Below are 18094 nucleotides of genomic sequence, written 5' to 3' on the forward strand. Positions count from 1 at the left end.
AGACAATAAACTTTATCTCTAAGCTATCTGGAAGCCAGAGCAAAGAAAGCAACTTCACAAATTACTTAACTATCATTATCCACTGAAAGGAAGGCAACAAGGAGCCCAGAAGACCAAGAGGGACAACTTTCCCTTAGCTCTGAGCCACTGAGGAATTTGCCACAGCGGTTTTCATAAGAAAGATATTCACAACAATGTGAGCAGCAATGCTGGGAGCAGTTTTATGCAAAGATGCTCTGTGTGGGGCTATTTGCAGTTTGACTCCTAATAGTAGATGGGGGACATGCTGTTGGTCACATTCTATGAAGACGTTTTGAAGAAGACATTTTTGGTTTGGGTTTTGTTTGGCAGAGGCAGAATAGAATAAAGAATGTGGGCTTTGGAACCAGACACCTGGAATTTGGGTTCCAGGAATGCCAGTTATTTGCTGTATGATCTTAGACAATTACGTAATCTTTCTTTATGTCAGCTTCCTCATCTGTAAAATGGAGATAATGATTGTGACTACTTCATGGGATTGTTGTGAGGATTAAAGGAGTTTGTATATGTGAGGCACTTACAATATTGCCTAGCACACAGTAAGTGCTTAATGAATGTTAGCTCTTATTATTATCATTAGTGCAATAATTTAGCAGCTATGCTTAAAGATGGGAAAGGAGGAAGGGGTGTGGCTAACAGCAATCTATACCAATTCTGTTCCTTTGGGACATGCAGGTAGAGGGTGTTGTAGTGAGAGGGAAACAAACTATTTCTATCATTATTATTATTGTTATTTCTTTATAGAGACAGAGCCTCACTATGTTGCCCAGGCTGTTCTCGAAATCCTGGGCTTAAGTGATCCTCCCTCCTCAGCCCTCCCAAAGTGCTGGGATTACAAGCATAAGCCACCACACCCGGCTATCATCATTATTAATGAACATAGGTCTGTCATAGGCCTGCAGCTATTTCTCTGCATGTCTCCAGTGCCTCAAGGTGTGGATGCCATCTCTGTGCGTGTGCATGTTGCACACTTCCCCCACCCTTAGGCTGGGCAGGTGGCCTTGCCCCACCCTTCCTCCACGAGGAGGTGGGCAGGAGCATTTCATCATGTATTCAACAAGCCATTAGAAAGCATATACAGGCCCGGCGCGGTGGCTCACGCCTGTAATCCCAGGACTTTGGGATACTGAGGCAGGCGGATCACAAGGTCAAGAGTTCGAGGCCAGCCTGGCCAACATGGTGAAACCCCATCTCTACTAAAAATACAAAAATTAGCCGGGTGTAGTGGCACGTGCCTGTAATCCCAGCTACTCAGGAGGCTGAGGCAGGAGAATCACTTGAACCTGGGAGGCAGAAGTTGCAGTGAGCCAAGATCATGCCACTGCACTCCAGCCTGGGTGACAGAGTGATACTCTGTCTCAAAAAAAAAAAAGAAAGAGAGAAAGAAAACACATACAATGTGCCAGGCAGTGTGCCAGGCTTGCATATGCCATGGTGAGCAAGACAGATGCATTCCCTGTCCTCAGGGAGCCTGCAGTTCAGCAGTGAAGATAGATATCCACCAAAGTATTGTTCCAATCAAAATAGAATTCCAAAATAGAACGATGACAACTGCTATCAAAGTGGAATATGGGAGGTGCTGGGAGTATAGAAAAGGGAGATTTGGCAAAGACAGACAGGCATGTGAGTCTTCCCAGAGGAATGAGTGACTGAGCTGAGACAGAATAGAAGCTACCTAGGGAAAACTACTGCCACAGGGGAACATAAAGTTGAGGGGTGCATGAGGTGTTCCAGCTACCAAGAGGCCGGAGTAGCTGAAGTAGAGAATGGGAGAGCTGAGCTGTATGGGGCTCAAGAGAGAGGGAGGGGCCGTGGTGCAGTTAGGGGCTTTATTCTGAGTGCACAGGGAAGTCACTGAAGGGCAGAAGCCTATTGGATTTCCCCTGGCAGGGAAAGACTGTCTAGATCTGTGTTTATAGGAGGGAGCCAAGAGAAGCAAGTTCCTAATGATTGTTAAACCCTTGGGTCTTCACTGAATGACTATGTGTCACCCAGGGACAATTGTGAAGAAGCCTCTGGGAGGTCAGACGTCCCCCTGGACTCTTGGCAGGAGAGGCATTCAGACCATCTGAGCTGATGTCACTGCTCACTATAAGATGATCCATGGACTTGGGGTAGCATTTGGACTATTTAGGAGGGTGAAAGCCTGACTGTGGGCCCTTGCCTGCATGGAGATGGGAGGGCATTCCAGGGAGAGGTGCTCGGGGTTTCTTCAGACCAGTCCCCATCTGCACCCCAGGGTGGGTCACCCCGAGGCCTGCATGGGAGATCTGACTTTGAGCAGGTCCTGACAAGGCAGCTGTGGTGCTGAGGGTGGCCCTGAGAATGGAGAACCTGTGTGCGTCGGAGCTTTCTGCCTCAGCCTACAGTGGGGTTGGGGTGTCCATGCAGGAGAGCTGCTCTTCTTGATCACGTTTGACTGCCAGGGTCAGCTGCTTCTGGAGGTCTCTGAAGGCTGGACAGAATGCAGGGGGGCAGCTCCAAGCCTGGAGTACCAAGCGGGAGAGGATAAGTGGAGAAGATGCTGCGCCCACCTCAACAGCCCCCACTTTCCTTGGGGTTAGCACTGCCTGGGCTTGTTCTCCCATTAGCCCCACCCCAGCCTACCTCCCCTCCCTTAAAGACATTCGGCTCGGAGTGGCCACCTCCTTTGCCCTGCGCAGGAGCTGTGGGGCCCCCATGAAAACAGCAGCTCCTGGTGAACAGCACCAGAAAAGCCCCAGGTAGGGGTGCGTGTGTGTGTGTGTGTGTGTGTGTGTGTGTGTGTGTGTGTGTTGTGTCTGTCTGTTCTGGAGGGGCTCACATTCCTCCTATTCATCCCCAAGCCCATTCTCTGGCTCTCCATCTTCCCCTTGACAGGATCAAGGACTCCACCTGCTTCTCCCTTTTTTGTGAGCCCCACCCACCCACCTAGGGACACAGCTATCTCTTAGGCTTCTCTTCCCCAGGCTGGCTGCAGACACGGACACGATCTCCCTGGGTCCTCCTTCCTCACTGCTCCCAGATTTCATTCTACAGGACTGTTTGCATTTCCCTTAAGGCCTTTCTGATGGGAAACAGAAGGGGGTAACATAGTAATGAAAATGCATGAATCATCTAAAAAAAAATTTCAAAATTTTGTCAACCACACTATGATTCCCAACATCTCACAGTGTGGCAGTTGGAACTCTCCTCCCTTGATTTTCTGCCTGGTTGTCTTTGCCACCTCCCCACTTTGCCCGTGAACACCCCTCACACCTTTAAAGAATGCCGCTATTAGCTAGAATTAACATGAATTTCGTTTTCTGGGATATTCCAAGTACTTCACATAAACCATCTTGTTCACTCTTCACAACAACCTAATACAGTAGGGGCTACTGTTTTCTTCATGACACCAATGAGGAAACTGAGGCTCATGGAAATTAAATATCTAGACATTTAATTTCCATTATGGTGGCCACCAGCCACATGTGGCTACTTAAATCTAAATTGGATTAAATTAAGTCAAAAGTTCTATTCCTGGCCGGGCGTGGTGGCTTACACCTGTAATCCCAACACTTTGGGAGGCTGCGGCGGGTGGATCACTTGAGGTCAGGAGTTTGAGACCAGCCTGGCCAACATGGTGAAACCCTGTCGCTACTAAAAATACAAAAATTAACCGGGCATGGTGGCAGGCACCTGTAACCCCAGCTACTTGGGAGGCTGCAGCAGGAGAATCGCTTGAACCTCAGAGGCGGAGGTTGCAGTGAGCTGAGATCGCATCATTGCACTCCAGCCTGGGGGACAAGAGTGAGACTTTGTCTCAAAAAAAAAAAAAATTTGATTCCTCAGTCACAGCAGCCAGGTTTCACGTGTCCAGTAGCCACCGGTGACTAGTGGCTACCATACTGGACAACCCACAATACAGCATTTACTTTATCACAGGAAGTTCTAGTGGGTGGCACTGATGTCGGTCAAGCAAGTCAACAGCTGAGCCAGGATTCCAACTCAGAGCTATCTGGTTCCAAGGCTACACGCACTGCTTCATTCTCCCTCCGTGAAGGCCCTTGTTCCCAAAGTCTCTACCTGAAGATGACTGCGAGGAACCTGGGTTTAAGTTTGCTTTCTGGGGCCCTCCAGCTTGAGTCCCTCTGGGCTTGTCCTCATACCCGATCTGAGAAGGTCAGGCCCCATCTCCCCCTCCACCAGACTCACTGAGTCCTGCTAGGTCTGAGCGGCATGTGCACACTCTGGCTCCTTCCATTGGAAGGTCCTTGATGTTTTTTCTTCTCTTGACCCCGGCGTACCTAGCACCCTGTGTACTCTGTAGAGAGGTGTCTGTGGGTTGTGGAAGCAGGACACCTGCAGAGTAAAGACTAGGGAAGGGCGGCACCTGCAGCCTTGTGTAGGGCAATTGTGCAGAACCCCTCTGCTTCCCAGGCCTCCTCCCCACTCACCCAGGTGCTCATGGCTTTTCTGGATTATTTGAGACAAGGCTAGTTTGGCCACATCTGCTTTTCCCTGGTTGGGCTTCACGTATCAGTACTTTGAGGAGGAAGGGAGGAGTGGAGGCTGGTGGGAGAATTCTGAGGCAGGATGGGGTGCGGGGGAGTCAGGCACACACACTGTCCCTCATCTCTCAGATAGCAGCCTGGGAGTGGCCAGTGAAGGCGGCAGCAGGACAGATAAGGCGGCTGCCGCAGCTAACAGCCACGGCCAGGTCTTGTAAAAGGTTCTGATAGGACGCTCTGTAGCCGGGAAGACGGCTGTGGGACTGAAATATTCTTGCAGCTCTCAATCTGACTTATATTTCCTTGGCTGACAGAAGTCTGATAAACACAGTGCCTCCACCTACCTGACAGTCACTCCTACACCCTGCCCAACTTCCCCTACGGAACAAAGAAAGATGCCAAATTTGCTATCTACCAACTCCCGTTATTATAGGTGTGAAGCCAGCGGTGGGAGCCTTGGGGATGGTGCTAGTGACAGCTGCAGGTGTCATTTCTGTTACACTAGCCTCCTACCATATGCCAGGGGCTTAATTTCTAGGCACATCTCATGGATTAACTCATTTAACAATCACAGCCAACTTTTGAGGTATGTGCTATTATTATCTCCATTTTATAGATGAAGAGCCTCAGGTTCCAGGAGCTTAAATATGCTCAGGGACTCACAGCTGTGAGCTGAGTTGGAATCTGACCCTCCTGGCTCCAAGTCTGGCTCCAGAGTCACAATCCTCCCCATCACATTATCTTACCTCTGCAGCCACGTTCAAGACCAGATCCCTGAGGAAGGTCCTCTGGCCACCTACGAGAGCAGAAGCCTCTAGTCAGTGTCCTTCCTGGACACCATATTTTAAGTTGGATTCTGGCAAGTTGAGAGAAGCACCCAGAGCACCATGATACACGTGCTATGAGGGATGGTTGGAAGACAAGGATGAATGTCCTGCAGGCGGGGAGGCTCAGCCTGGTTTCCTGGCTCTGCTGGGCACTGCAGGAACTCCCAGAAGGAAAGACTAACACTGAGTGTGGTCAGGGAGGACATCACTGAGAAGGAGAAACTGGAGCTAAGTGGGACAAAGTGGAGAAAGCTTGCTGCAGGTAGAGGGAGATACATGAGATTACATCTCAGATGCATGAAAGCTCTGAGATGTAAAATAGCAAAGGCATGTTCAAGGAAGGATGATGGTCTGGTCTGGCTGGAACAGAAGAGGGTTATGTGGGAGTGATGAGAGATGAACCCACAGGAGTTGGAGTTTCACTGTGTCAACCCCTTAGACTGGTAAACGGGGCGCTGAGTTTTGCATGGAGACCTCTTCGCCATCCCCTGCCTGGCAAGACTGAGCCTGTTGCTCTCTGTGCCTGTTCCCTCAACATGCTCAACCCTTTGGGGAGTTTGGGAAGTCTGCTTCCTTTCCTTGGTGAAGTTTGCTGTGTGCTCTCAGGATCCACTCAGAAGCCAGTGCAAAGCTCTATTTCAGAAAGATTCTGCCCCCCATACCTGGGAAGGCCCCGTAACTGAAGGCCACAGAGCTGATGGATGGGAGATGAGTCAGGGATGGAAGGAGAGGTTTTTCTGTGGGTGGCCGGAGGGAGCCCTGCTTCTGGATCTTAGAACTGTAAAGACACATGGCCCTGTAGCCCAAATGAGAAGCCATGTTCAGTGGGCTGCCCTGGAGGAGGGGGCTCCAGCATTCTCCAGAGTTAACTCATTTCATATCATTTCCCCTGGTTGGTGTCAGAACCCTGGATGAAACTGAAGGCCTGACAGCTTCCACGTGTGGTGTCCACTCCTGACCCCTTTGGCAGGGCACAGAGCTTTTTGGCATCTGCATATCAGGGAATAAGAGTCCATTGCAGTAAATGAAATCTTTCTAAGATGATTATTATTTAATGTCTGACACTTATTTAAAGAAGGATTCTGTGCTGGGTGTGGTGGCACCCACCTGTAGTCCCGGCATTTTGGGATCCCCAGGCAGAAGGATTTTTTGAGCCCAGGAGTTCGAGACTACAGTGAGCTGTGATCACACTACTGCACTCCAGCCTGGGTGACAGGGCAAGACCCAACCCAGTATCTGCAAAAAAAGGAGGACTCTGTGATAGATGGAATAATGACCCCTAAATATATTCATGTCCTGATCTTCAGTACCCATGAATGTTAGCTTATGTGACAAAAGGGACTTTGCAGATATGATAAATTAAGGTTCTGGAGATGGGAGATTATCTTGGATTATCTGGGTGGGCCAAATGTGATCACAAGGGTCCTTAAAAGAGGGACATAGGAAGGTCGGAGTCAGAAGAAAGTGACGTGATGACAGGGGCAGCGACTGGAGTGATGCACGTTAAAGAGGGCGGAAGGGGTCATGAGCCAAGGAACACAGGCAGCCACTCAAATCTGAAAAGGGCAAGGAACACATTCTTCTCTGGAGTCTCCACGAGGAACCAGCCCTGTTGACACCTTGATTTATCCCCGTTAGATTCATTTCATACTTGTGACTCCCAAGGCTATAAGAGAATAAATTTATGTTGTTTTAAGCCCCTAAGTTTACAGTAATTCGTTACTGCAGGATAGGAAACTAATACCAACTCCACAGGAGAGATTTTCTCGAATTTGCCATGTGTCAATTTCACATCTTGAATAAGATACTTCAAAAAAACACCCACAATCTCCCTGAGTCTGCAGAATCCCAAAACAGTAAACATCCCTAGAAACACTGCAGGCACATAGGATATGTGCAGGGTGAAGGGGCAGGCAAGAGTCAGCTCTTCCTGTGGAGGAGACAGCAGGACAGTGTCACTGGAGTGGGTGTTGCTCAGGGCTAATTATAACCATGGCCTTCACATGTGAACACTGGCAGTGTCTGGGGGCTGAGGCCGGTGCTCCATTGCTCCAGTTAATATCACAGTGAAAGCCAAGCCGTGTAGGTGGTGTGGTTCAGGCTGGGAATCCACATGGGAGGTTATTGCTGTCTGTAATTGCATCCTCAAATGGAAGAGAAAGTATCCATAAGCCAGGTCAGCAATCTCAGTGATGAGCCCAACGAATTTAGAGCCCGCCTAAGATCTCTTTATTCCATAAAAGAGTGTGGGATTGTTGTGGAGGCAGAATTTGGGGCTAGAAACCAAAGGCAGTTCCCAAGTTTGAATTCTGTCACCCTGCACCGTTCTTGAGATGCATTTTCTGCACAGAGTCGGGAGGAAGGGACTGCAATTTGGCAAGAGATTGAGTGGAGTGATGGGAGGGAGAGAGTGGAGAGAAAACGGAGGGGTTAGGTGCAAAACACAAGTTCAGGGGCTCTGATTACAGCAGGAGAGAGACTGGCAGTTGCTAGGAGGGGTAGCAGAACTGGAAAAGGTCTTTTGTTTGTTTGTTTTTTAAGGATGGGAAAGTCTAGAGAAGTTTGAAAATGGAATATAAGGAGCCCAAATGAAGGAAGAAATGAAATTACTAGTGGAGGGAGTCCAGGGCCTTAAGGATATGGAAAGGGGTGAGACTGGGGGTCAGCGCACAAGTGGGGAGAGCATCCTCTCCACCGACACCAGAGGAAGGGTGGGGGATGGTGAGGAGCTCAGTACAGAGTCGGGTGGAGGCCGTTCTTCACTGCTCCACGTGACTCTAGGTGGAGGCATCTAGAGCCAGGCCACAGTGTTGGATGCAGAAGCTCCAATCTGGCTCTTTCTGGAGTCCCAGGCTGTAGATACACACTCTACATGAGGCTGAGGTAAGCAGAATAGGGATTTGCCTGCTCTAACAGATTATGAATTTGCACAGCTGTAAAGCAGGGGCTTTAAAGACAGAGGGGTTCTGTTTTATATTCCTAAGATTGGCAATCTATGGTATCATCCAGACACCAGGTTTCTTCTCTCCCGTTGCTCTGCCATCTCTGGGGCATGGTGCTCACCTGCATGGGCGAGGCTGGCCTGCCAGCCCCCAGGAAAGAGCAAGAGGAGGGCAGTCTGGAGGTGGCACTTATCACTTCTCAAACCTTACGGCCACACCTAACTGCAGGGAGACTGAGAAATGTCATTCCCTTGGGTGGCCCTGTGTCCAGCTAAAATGCAGGAGTCTAGGACTGAAAAGCAGAAGAGGAGACAAATATTAGGGGACAATTAGCCATTTCTGCCAAGGGCTTCAGACCTAAGCGTGTGTAACTGTGAGATCTGGCTCTGCATGCAAGCGTGTGACTTCACCTCCCTGACCTTCATCCTTCTGTAACATGAGACCACTGTGCACACCAGGCATGGCGATGAGTAAGCAGCAGCCATGGAAGCACCTGGCAGGGGCCCGGAACTCAGTGGGCATGCAGTGCCTGCTGTTGTTTACCTTCCTCCCTTTCTGCCCTAGGGAAACCAATGTACCTGCACATCGGGGAGGAGATAGACGGCGTGGACATGCGGGCAGAGGTTGGGCTTCTGAGCCGGAATATCATAGTGATGGGGGAGATGGAGGACAAATGCTACCCCTACAGAAACCACATCTGCAATTTCTTTGACTTCGATACCTTTGGGGGCCACATCAAGGTATGTGTCTCTCTGGCAGAGCCTTTCAACCCAACCAGGAGAGTTCCTATGATGTCAGCCTCTAGACGGGCCTTCTTGGTAGGGATGAGGGTGGGGGAACAGGAGGTGGGATCAAGGGGAGGGCGCCTTCTGGGAGTTTGAGAAGTCTTATGTATTATCCATTGGTGTGCAGCTCCCCCCACCAATATTTGGGAATAAGAGAGATGATGGAGCTAACTCGGCAACAAACAGCTCTCTGCTCTCGGCCACATGATACACATCACACTGTTTCAACATTGCCTTAATTCCTTGTCTTCATTATTTCATGATTACTTCATTATTGCCCTGATCACTTCCTAAAAGAACTAGCACTTAACTTGCAAAAGGTCACATTTACAATAGATCCATTACCATATAGATAAAACAATAAGCATGTGAGAGGAACTAGAAGTCGTAGCATTGGCTGGGCACAGTGGCTCACACCTGTAATCCCAGCACTTTGGGGAGCCGAGGCGGGCGGATCACCTGAAGTCAGGAGTTCGAGACCAGACTGGCCAGCATGGTGAAACCCCATCTCTACTAAAAATAAAAATATTAGCTGGGCTGGTGGCCGGCGCCTGTAATCCCAGCTACTCGGGAGACTGAGACGAGAATTGCTTGAACCCGGGAGGCAGAGGCTCAATGAGCCGAGATCGCGCCACTGCACTGCAGCCTGGTGACAGAGTGAGACTCCGTCTCAAAACAAAACAACAACAAAAAGAAGTTGTAGCATTAAATTTACCTGTGAGTTTCTTGGCTAGAGTCAAGACAAAGAAGAGACATAGTGAGCTGCAGGGTTCTTACTGCACAATATAGAAAAACGATACTAATTTATTGGTGCTTACATTTTCCTAGTATTAAGCTCAAAGAGGAATTCTTTTTATACCACAATGCGAAGTGCCTTGCTTAAGATACCCAAAATTTCTTCATGTGGTAATTGGTTTCAATGCCAATAGCATAATATTACCTCTGAGTTTTGTGAAGACAGTTCTTGTAAAGCTAATATCATGCACTTTAAGAATAAGACTTTTTGGTAGTGGAACTGAAGAGACAAATAGAGTGAAACTTACAGCATTCACAATGGGGGCCCTACTGGCATTTTATGTGAGATAATTCTTTGTCACATAGGCCTATATTATAGGATTTCTATCATCCCTGGCCCCTACTCATTCAATGCTAGCAGTGCTCCCCAGTCATTATCACCACCAAAAACACTTCATATATCCCGTCATCTCCTGGGTATAGGGTGGGGCAGAGGTGACAGTACTGTCCTCAGTTGAGAAACTCATTAGTGATACTAAAGCAGAAACAGCAGGTCTATGTTACACAAGCTGCTGTAGCCCCCTTTCCAATCCTGAGGGCAGTCCCTGAGTGATCAGGGGACTCTTTCCCACTGAGCTCAAACTAGCCCTCAGAATCATTCTCAACACAGCTCTCCAGGGCAGCCACTACTGGAGTTGACACTCCAGTTGACACCTATTTTTGGAAGAAATGGTTAGCATGCCAAGATTATCCTTCTTTAGTAGAGGTTAGCTGAGCCTAGGACTTTTGACAGGATTCATTTGCAGACTGTGTTTTCATGGTGAGCACCTGGAGGGTAGGAGTTCCGTGTGGTCAAGTGGTTTTCTTGAGCCTGAAAGGAATGGCTCTATGCATATAGTGAAGTGAGTGTGTGGCGGTGGTGTCCCCTCCACTCACACACATGCCACCAGAACATGGGCTCATGAAGATTTCTGAGTCGGTGTTCCCTTTCCCTCTACTAGGAGAAGGTCTTAGGTGGGAGACAATGGCAAAGGCTCTTGCTGCTCCATAGTTCACTGTAACCTGGATTCCTCATGCTCATAGGGCATGCTTTTTGCCAGCCCACTCCTCCAGATTATCTCAGAGTTATCCCTTGCTCATAACACTTGATGGTTTGGGAGACAGGAAAGGAGGTTCAAAGTGAGCCCCAGCTATAGCATAGCCCTTCAGAACATCTCATTTCCAAGCACTCCGTTCCTCACAATGTCCTCTGTCATTAGCAGTGCCTTGCCTGTCTTCCACAGTATAAGAAGGGCCAGGCATTCTAACCCATTTGCAGAGAATATCTTTGACTTACTGAGTACTAGGCGGGGACTGACAAAGAACAATGCCTCTGCATCTTTGGAATATGGGCACCAGCCAGGGAAATCACAAAGCATCTCATGGGCTCCTCTGACTCTCAGTTCTCCTCTCCTAGTTTGCTCTGGGATTTAAGGCAGCACATCTGGAGGGCATGGAGCTGACGCATATGGGACAGCAGCTGATGGGTCAGTACCCGATTCACTTCCATCTGGCCGGTGATGTAGACGAAAGGGGAGGCTATGACCCACCCACATACATCAGGGACCTCTCCATCCATCATACATTCTCTCGCTGCGTCACAGTCCATGGCTCCAATGGCTTGTTGGTAAGAACCTCCTTCCCTCAGGGAACTCTGGGGATGGGCCATGGATGGTTAGCACTGGAGGGCTCTTTGGATGTAGACACTTAATCCAGGGCCTTTGGGGGTTCAACCATCCTTAGCTCAGGTTTTAGAAAGATATCAACTGGGAGCAGATCACCAACCAAACAGGAAGGAGAAAATAGACGTTTGTCCTTACCAAAGGTACCAAGCAGAGATGGGAGAGTGATTACTTTGTGGTGGTTTCTGGGAGTCCAGTTTTTCCTGTGCTTCACTGGCATCACATGAAATCTGGAGATCATTCCATGGCCACACAGCATGAAAGCTCTGCTAACTGCACACAGGGGGTCATGCCAAGACTCGGCTGTGGTATCTACCCAACGGATTTGAGATGGTGACAACAATGGGCTTTTTTTCTTCTGTTGAACCAAGTGTTCCTTCAGAGCAAGTGCTACTGGGAGAAATACTCTTATTAGCAAATTGTCATGTGTATCAGAGGCTTGTCTTGATTTCCACAAATAATTTTTATACTAAATTGACCCTTCTTGAAGTGAACTACATTTCTATCCTCTATAAACTTTAACACTGGACATCACAAAATGGCACCCTGCAAGCTGAATCTAGCAACCTGATGTGTTTTGTTTGGCTTATACTGTGTTTAGAGAAACATTTGAACATTTTTACAATAAATTGATAATTTTACACTAAATTGGACTTTCTTTAAATGAACTACACTTTATATCCTCTATAAACTTTAAAACCGGATGTCATAAAACGACACCCTTCAAGCTGAATCCAGCTACACGATGTGTTTTGTTTGGCTTAAAGAGTTGTTAAAGAAACATTTGAATTAGTTTCCATTATTTAAAAATTAAGAGATTCTACATAAAAATCTGGATTCCTGGCTTCTTTTGAAAAGTAGGATGAGTTGGCAATACCCATCCTGCCTCCCTGCATGGCAACAATGGCTTAGAGCAGAGTCAAGGCTGCCTCCGCTAAGACAGGTGTGCATTCTCCAGTGTGCAGTGGGCCTACCATGGCTGTTACAATTACTGTAAACCCCCCCAGGCCGGTGCCACTCCTTTCATTGCCTGCTGGCCCCTGTGGGCATTTGAGTTTGTAAGCCCTGCTTTAAACCAAGCAGAGCGAGCCTCACCAACAGGCATATGGTTATGGGAAAATGAGGAGGCTGTCCGTGTGACACTAGTGTGGTTCTATTCAATATACTCTTCTATTATAAAGGAGTGTCTGTTGTTTCTGTGTTTTACATGCTCTGATTTAAAACCTCCCACTGAGTAAAGAGAAGAGATCATTGGCTTTGGAGCCCAGTCTAGGGGGGCCTGGGTTCAAGGGCTTGATCCACAGATTGTGAGCTGTGGGACCTTGGGCAAGTAGCTTAACCTCTCTGAACCTCAGTTTCATGCTCAGTCAAGTGGAGAAACAACACCAAACACATAGGGCTGTCGTGAGGAAGAATGAGATGCAAGTGGGTTTCATGTGGAGGTGCTGTCCACACATGAAGGCTGATTCTCCCCAGCAGGTGGTAGAGGACTGTGCTGGAGCCATTGCTGGAAGATGTAGGATTTTTTTCTGTCTCAAGGAAAAAGGAAAGGAGAATGTTTTCTGGCTGAAGCTGAAAGACATCAAGATTTACAATAAATTCAGAATGTCAGGGATACGCATGGGCTCTGGAGCCAGACTTCCTGGGTTGCAGTTGGAGTTCTGCCACTTACAAGCCGTGCGATCTTGGGCCAGTCATTTTACCGCTCTGTGCTTGTGTAAAATGGAGAGGATGGCACTGCTTACCCTACATGGTTGCTTCCAGGATTGAGTAAGCAGAGAACATGGAAAGCATGGAGCCCAGTGTGTGGCCCACACTTTGCCCTGGATGCAGGCTTCAGGTCTGTCCTGCTCCCCCATGCGATTTGCAGAACCAGTGCAATGGATGCAATCACACCTTTCTCACACAGGGTGGTGATGGAGGTCAAGATACATGGTGAAGAGAACAATGTAGAATTGGTTAGGAAAGATAACAGGCTTCACTGAGTCTTTGGAGCTTTACTTGTTCTAAGCATTTTTGTTGAAGTTCTGTTCATAAATGTAGCTTAAATTCACCTATATTTAACTTTACTAAAAAGAAAGATATTAAGATTACTGGAAGCCTGTAATTACAGATCTGGAGCAGTTTGAATGGAAACTGTTGTGAATCTCAGGGAAAATACACACCACACCACACACACACACACACACACACACACACACACACACACACACCCTGAGTGTGGATGTGTGGCTGTGCTTTCTCACTCACTTGCTGTGTGACCGCTGGCAAGCTACTTAACCAGGCAGGTCTTCAGTTTCCTCACATGTGCTGTGGAGAATGTGATGGCTTCCTCTCAGGGTGGTTCAGTTAGAAAATGCCTGTGAAATGTTTTTGGCTGTCTTTGGAATAGCAAACCTTTCTCAGAGCGCTGAGCCCAGGTCTCAGCTGCAGCAATGGACTCGAAAAGGGGGAAGCGGTACAAGAATGGCTGGTGGCAGGGGCAGAGGCCTTGGGCACTCTAGGACACCCAGCAGGGCAGTGTTGAGAGTGAGCATCCCGGCAGGGCTGCAGGCTGGGAGAGGCTGGGATTGCTGGGAAAGGCTCAGAGAGCTGGGAGAGGCTGGGATTGCTGGGAAAGGCTGGGAGAGCTGGGAGAGGCTGGGAGAGCTGGGAGAGCTGGGAGAGCTGGGAGAGGCTGGGAAAGATGGCACAGGCCTTGAGCCAGGAGTGTGAGTTCATGAAGATAGACTGGGGGATTGAGAGATACGTGGGGCAAGAGGGAAGGCAGCAGATCAGGGGTAGCCCACGGAGCTGTATCTGGAGCAGCCACGTGGGTCACTTGTACCCAGAGTGGAGGTGGACTTTTGTAGCCAGAGCCTTGGACAACCTCTCAGAACCAGAAGACCCTTGCTGCCCTGTATGCCAAGGTCTCCCTCCAGCCTGGCTCTCAGGGATGCCAGCTGCCAAACTGGGAGGGCCATTGTCCAGACACTAGGTGGCCAAAGTACCAGTTACAGCTTGGTCCTGGTGGCCACATAGGACTCCAGCCTCACTCAACTCAGGGCTGAGCTTGATGGCCAAGCTGGTGAGTTAGGATTTGGAGTCTGCAGCCCTTGAGGCCTTCCCAAGGTAAAACCAAATTGTCCTGGCTTAGAATCTAGATGAAATGCAGGCCTCTAACTCTTTAAGCCAGACAGACAGCAGGGTAACGGAGCACATTCCAGTGCCCTTCCCTAAGATTTCCAAGAGCCATCCCCCGCATGGGAATTGGGTTTATGGATTGGCACCTCACCCTGTAAATGCTCCACCACTGGGGCAGAGATTTCCACATTCGGAGATGCTGCCTTGGGAACTGGATGATCTCCATCAGTATTTTACATTTGCTTCCTTCATTTTGGCTTGAAGGATTTACTCACGGCTGACTATGTTTGGAAAGATGTTTTTAGCTGATGGGACAAAAAGAGGCCAAATACAGACAAAGACGAGATCTTGATTTGGAATGCAGAGGCCACTCAGTAGCGTCACAGAAGCCTTTTTCCTAACAGCATCCCTGATCTGAAGGAGGAAAAGATTCCAGACAAGCAGATACTGGCTCAGGAGAAAGAGGGGTTTGTAGGTGTGCAGAGCCAAGAGTGCCTTAAAGCCTGGTGCTGGGTTGATCCTACAGTGTCCTGGGAGCCCCTTGCTCATGAGCTCCTCTCTCCCTGCTGCCTGTAGACAGGCTCTGATATCCTTTATCCTCAGAGGACAGCTTCCCTCATCCCTAATTCCCCCTTGGGCAGCCACCTTTGCTCTTTCCCTTTCTTCACCACCAACTCTTGGGAAGGGTGGTCTGAAATTCCACCAACTCCTACTTCTTACTCCTGTCCTGACACAAATGTGGCCTTCTCAACTTTTGCTCTCTCTGAGCCTTGGTGATGGTTCTCAACAATGTAATTCAAAATGTCACCACCAAGCTCAGCAAACCCACTGCTGTCTCTCCTGCTTCATTCAACTCCTAACTCTTTCTCGATATAACAGTTATTGTGGGCTTCAGTAGAACATTGAGGTAAAAGAGCATAGAGTCACAGAGACCTGTGTTTTCATCTGCCAGTATGGCCTTGGGGGACTGATGGAAATTTTGTGGGACTCAGTTCCTTCCTGTGTGAAGTGAGGATGATGATAGAACTAACTTCAAAGGGTCTTTAGAAAGACTAAACCAGATAATGTATGTGATATAGTCAGCAATGATATTAAATAGTACTACTTATTAAATAGTATCACTATGTGCCTCTGTATCTAACTGTGTTCTGTGTAAACATCGCTGGTTCTGTGAGATAGTAGCAAGTATCCAAACAAACAAAAAGAGACTGGTCTCTGTAGTTAAATGACCTTGGCAAACACAGCATACATGCTTTCTTTCCCTGTTTTGGAAATTCATGATGCGTGCTAGCAGAGCAAAGGCTTGCAATAAAAATACACGCTTAGCTTTGGTTATCCTAGCGATGCCTAAACTCCTTCACATCTCACAGAGCTGGTGTTCTGTAACACAGTTTGGAAAATGCTTCTCACTATGTTGATATTATCAATGGTGTCTTTCTTGAAATGCAATGGTTAGCGCCAAAGCTGCAGGATGCAGGCAGATGTGGGGTGCAGTCTGCCTTCAAAGGAATGCTCTATGGCACAGTATCTGTAGGCTGGATAGTGGCGGTGGGGGATGCAAAATGGGCCCCCACTTCATCTTAACATGTGTTTCTGAACTGAGGCAGGACATAGGGGGATTCGCCTTCCTGTTTTTTCCTGGAGGAAATGAATCCATTCCAGTACTTTTGTGGAAAGACAAAATGACTTCAATATGGGTTCTGCTTGTTTCCTCCTCCCTTCCCTCTTTAAGGCAGAGAATGGGAGAAGAAACCATGCCCTTTCCTTCTTTTCCTCCTTGTGCATTGCTCAAAATGTGCTACCTTTGACATAGATGCTTCCAATAGCCACAAGATGCTTGAAACCAGGATGTCCCCAAAAGGCTGCCACATGTGGCCCTGCAGGTTGTGCCCTGCACTGATCCAGGGGTGCCATCTATATGGACTGCAGCCAGTCCCCAAATGCCCCAGCCCCAGGGACACATCCTCCCTCTGGCATTCTATGAAAGATGGCTGAGCCCCATGTGTCTTTGGCAGGAAATCCAGTGCCCTCTCTCCCCGACTCAAAGCTCTGGGATTTGTGGGAGAGGCTTCTGTTTTTCCTGGTTACCTCCCTCTTTCAGGTTCTTGAATTCATATTCTCAATTCTTGATGCATGTAGCTGCTCTCATCTTGGAACTGCTCAACAGGCTCACCTTTCCTGCTACTTAGACAGAGCTGATTTATCAAGACAGGGGAATTGCAATAAAGAGTTTAATTCATGCAGAGCTGGCTGTATGGGAGACCAGAGTTTTATTATTACTCAGATCAGTCTCCCCCAAAATTGGGGGATCAGGGTTTTTAAGGATAATTTGATGGTTAGAGGGTCAGAAAGGGGGAGTGCTGACTGGTGGGGTCAGATATGAAATCATAGGGAGTCAAAGCTGTCCTCTTGTGCTGAGTCAGTTCCTGGGTGGGGGCCACAAGACCAGATGAGCCAGTTTATCAATGTGGGAGGCACTAGCTGATCCATTTAGTGCCGGATCTGAAGAATATCTCAAGCACTAATCTTAGGTTTTATAATAGTGATGTTGTTCCCAGGAGCAGTTGGGGAGGTTCAGAATCTTGTGGCCTCTAGCTGCATGACTCCTAAACCATAATTTCTAATCTCGTGGCTAATTTGTTAGTCCTACAAAAGCAGTTTAGTGCCCACCCCCCCGTAAGATGGGGGTTTGTTTTGGGAAGGGGCTGTTACCGTTTTTGTTTCAAAGTTAAACTATAAACTAAGTTCTTCCCAAAGTCAGTTTGGCCTGCGCCCAGGAATGACCAAAGATAGCTTGGAGGTTAGAAGCAAGATGGAGTTGGTTAGGTCAGATCTCTTTCACTGTCATAATTTTCTAACTCTTATAATTGTTGCAAAGGCATTTTCAATCTCTCCTTTCCATATGAGCCCAAATATGAAACTCAGACTCTTGTCCTTGATTTCCCCAAAAGTTTCATTGGCCCAGGGCTTTTACTGGTGGATTGGGGTAAGAGATGGGAGGGAGAGGGGGTACGTTACAGATCAGCACCGAAACCAACAGTAAGAGATGGATTAACAAGTCCCTCTATAGACCAAATACTTCCCCCCAGGCTGCTCCCTTCCCATCCCCAACCTGGTTGTTGAGTTCTTGTCCCCTCCTCCCTCATTCTCCCATCCTCCTCCCCACCTCTCCTGGGCTGCCTTAGAAACTCATTCCTGTCCTTGTTAGGCAGAGTAATTGGGTTGTCCGGGTTTTTTTCTTCCACCCAGTTTTAATTTGCATATTCAAAAACTCATTAAGACACTCTAAAACAAATGACCCACCACCCTACTCTATGGCAATCTTCAGCAGTTCAAAAAGAAATTTTTAAAAAAGTAATGGCAGAAGATTGGAAATTCCAGTCTTCTTTATAACATGGCTGTATTTCTTGTCGAGTTTCTCATTAACATAAATCATATCATACCCACCCTAGA

General features: G+C 48.1%; 1 protein-coding gene across 3 annotated transcripts in view; it reads left to right on the forward strand.

The window, feature by feature from the left end:
- CEMIP (cell migration inducing hyaluronidase 1) overlaps nucleotides 1–18094 on the forward strand; it is a 179750-nt gene that overhangs the window by 125456 nt on the left and 36200 nt on the right. For 2 of the 3 annotated variants that reach the window (XM_030814900.1, XM_030814901.1), the window contains 2 exons: nucleotides 8842–9017; nucleotides 11254–11463. In XM_030814900.1, coding sequence (XP_030670760.1) covers nucleotides 8842–9017; nucleotides 11254–11463 — 386 coding nt within the window. The remainder of the gene's footprint in view (nucleotides 1–8841; nucleotides 9018–11253; nucleotides 11464–18094) is intronic. The other variant, XM_030814902.1, reaches the window with a different exon arrangement.

The sequence above is a fragment of the Nomascus leucogenys genome, chromosome 6 (assembly GCF_006542625.1).
Source record: "Nomascus leucogenys isolate Asia chromosome 6, Asia_NLE_v1, whole genome shotgun sequence".
Lineage (NCBI taxonomy): Eukaryota > Metazoa > Chordata > Mammalia > Primates > Hylobatidae > Nomascus > Nomascus leucogenys.